The sequence below is a fragment of the Nanorana parkeri genome, unplaced genomic scaffold (genome assembly GCF_000935625.1).
Source record: "Nanorana parkeri isolate BGI_ZX_2015 unplaced genomic scaffold, ASM93562v1 scaffold4052, whole genome shotgun sequence".
Lineage (NCBI taxonomy): Eukaryota > Metazoa > Chordata > Amphibia > Anura > Dicroglossidae > Nanorana > Nanorana parkeri.
The window spans coordinates 1,386-3,339 of NW_017310319.1; the positions used below are offsets into that span (position 1 = coordinate 1,386).

A 1,954-nucleotide genomic window follows, 5' to 3' on the forward strand; every position below is an offset into this window, starting at 1 on the left:
TACATTCCCCAGGTGCTCCAGTCCTCCCATAGAGATGATCTTTGGTTTCGTAGTTCCACTCTACGTCCATATTTCCATCTATTTCCCCCTTCTGTCCTTGTGTGGATGTTTTGGGGACCCCTCCCCCCGTCCCCCCAACTTCCTTCCCCTACACGTGTGTTGTGTGCCCTCCTTCATATTGACTTGTTGATTTGTCTCTGGACAGGCAGCGTGACGGGCTTGATGTGCGTCCTTCTCATCACCATTAAGTTCCTGTTTGAGCTCAGTTCCCGAGTCCTCACTTTCTGGCACCATGAGGGACGTGAGCGTGGGACGGAGCGTACCATCTACAACTATGTACGGGGGAAGTACCTGGAGCCCCGCTCCTGTCAGGTCTCTTGGGACTGGAATGAGCCATGTGAGGTTGGACAGCCCTTGGGATTCCGAGTCCATGTAAGAGTTGTCAGACCGCATTCCTCAGGTCCTGCCCGTGTCTCTCCTCTGCTCTGACCTCCTCTGCTCTGACCTCCTCTGCTCTGACCTCCTCTGCTCTGACCTCCTCTGCTCTGACCTCCTCTGCTCTGCCCTCCTCTGCTCTGACCTCCTCTGCTCTGACCTCCTCTGCTCTGACCTCCTCTGCTCTGACCTCCTCTGCTCTGACCTCCTCTGCTCTGACCTCCTCTGCTCTGCTCTGACCTCCTCTGCTCTGCTCTGACCTCCTCTGCTCTGCTCTGACCTCCTCTCCTCTGCTCTGACCTCCTCTCCTCTGCTCTCACCTCCTCTCCTCTGCTCTCACCTCCTCTCCTCTGCTCTCACCTCCTCTGCTCTGCTCTCACCTCCTCTGCTCTGCTCTCACCTCCTCTCCTCTGCTCCTCTGCTCTCACCTCCTCTGCTCTCACCTCCGCTCCTCTGCTCTCACCTCCGCTCCTCTCACCTCTGACCTCCTCTGCTCCTCAGCTCTTCTACAGGAACGGTCATCCTTTCCCCATCGGCGGTACCATGTCCCTGCGGGTCCACATCTCGCACACCGAGCTGTCTCTGGAAGTCCCGGTCACTTTGGAGGTTCTCCAGGATCCCCTGAGAAATGTGGTGAAAGCCGCTTTTACTGTGAGGAAGTCCGGGAGATACCAGATCACCGTCAGCGTTGGTGGCCTGAATGTTGGACATAGTCCTTACTACAAGGCCTTCCACCCAGGCAAGAGGCCGTAGGGCAGAGCGCAGTAGTTGTGCGTTGCGGTTGGCTATGCCATGGCGGTCTTCTCACCTGCTGTTTTCTCGCAGGTGTTGTGGATCCGGCCAAGACGCAGATCATGGGCCACTTTTCCACTCTGGTACTGACCTGTGGAGAGCAGCACACACTCCATGTTGCTCCATGTGACCAGTATGGGAACCCCACCAATGACAGTGTGAGAGAGTTGGAGAGCTACGCGCTGTCCCTCAGTGAGGTGAGTCTCTGCCATCGCTTGCTGATTATTCCGAGCCATTCTTGTGGCGCACCTCGGGTGACTCTCTCTCTCTGCTCTCGCAGCTTGGGGTGCTGGGCATGGCCGACGGCTGCTGCCAGACCACTGTGTGTAGTGGGAAGCAAAAGCGGGTCCTGCTTCACCTGACTCTGCTCCAGACCGGATGTTTCCAGGCCACCCTGCGCTACCAGGGCCACCCCGTCAGCAATGGACACTTCAGCATCATCGTTCTGAGTGGTGAGTTCTAGGCTTGCTGGTCTTCTGTGTACGGAAGGTGCCTGAAAGAAGGACTGTATGTTCTCAAACCTCCCGGCCCTCCAGCTGTGGGTGGAACTACAAATCCCATGATGCATCTCTCTCCGGGAGTCATGTCTGTGGCTGGGAGAATCTGGCAATGCCTCCATGGGATTTGTAGTTCCACCACAGCTGGGGGGGTCGGAGGTTTGCACAGCTCGGGGGGGGGGGGGGGGGTTCCACAGCTGGGGGGGGCGGGGGGGTCCCCAGGCGGGGGG

General features: G+C 57.9%; 1 protein-coding gene across 1 annotated transcript in view; it reads left to right on the forward strand.

The window, feature by feature from the left end:
* The first annotated feature begins 188 nt into the window (after window positions 1-188).
* AREL1 (apoptosis resistant E3 ubiquitin protein ligase 1) overlaps window positions 189-1,954 on the forward strand; it is a 14,581-nt gene continuing 12,815 nt past the window's right edge. Inside the window, exons 1-4 of the mRNA XM_018575517.1 lie at window positions 189-432; window positions 937-1,174; window positions 1,261-1,424; window positions 1,508-1,679. Of these exons, the coding sequence (XP_018431019.1) occupies window positions 223-432; window positions 937-1,174; window positions 1,261-1,424; window positions 1,508-1,679 (784 nt within the window). The 5' untranslated portion in view covers window positions 189-222. The remainder of the gene's footprint in view (window positions 433-936; window positions 1,175-1,260; window positions 1,425-1,507; window positions 1,680-1,954) is intronic.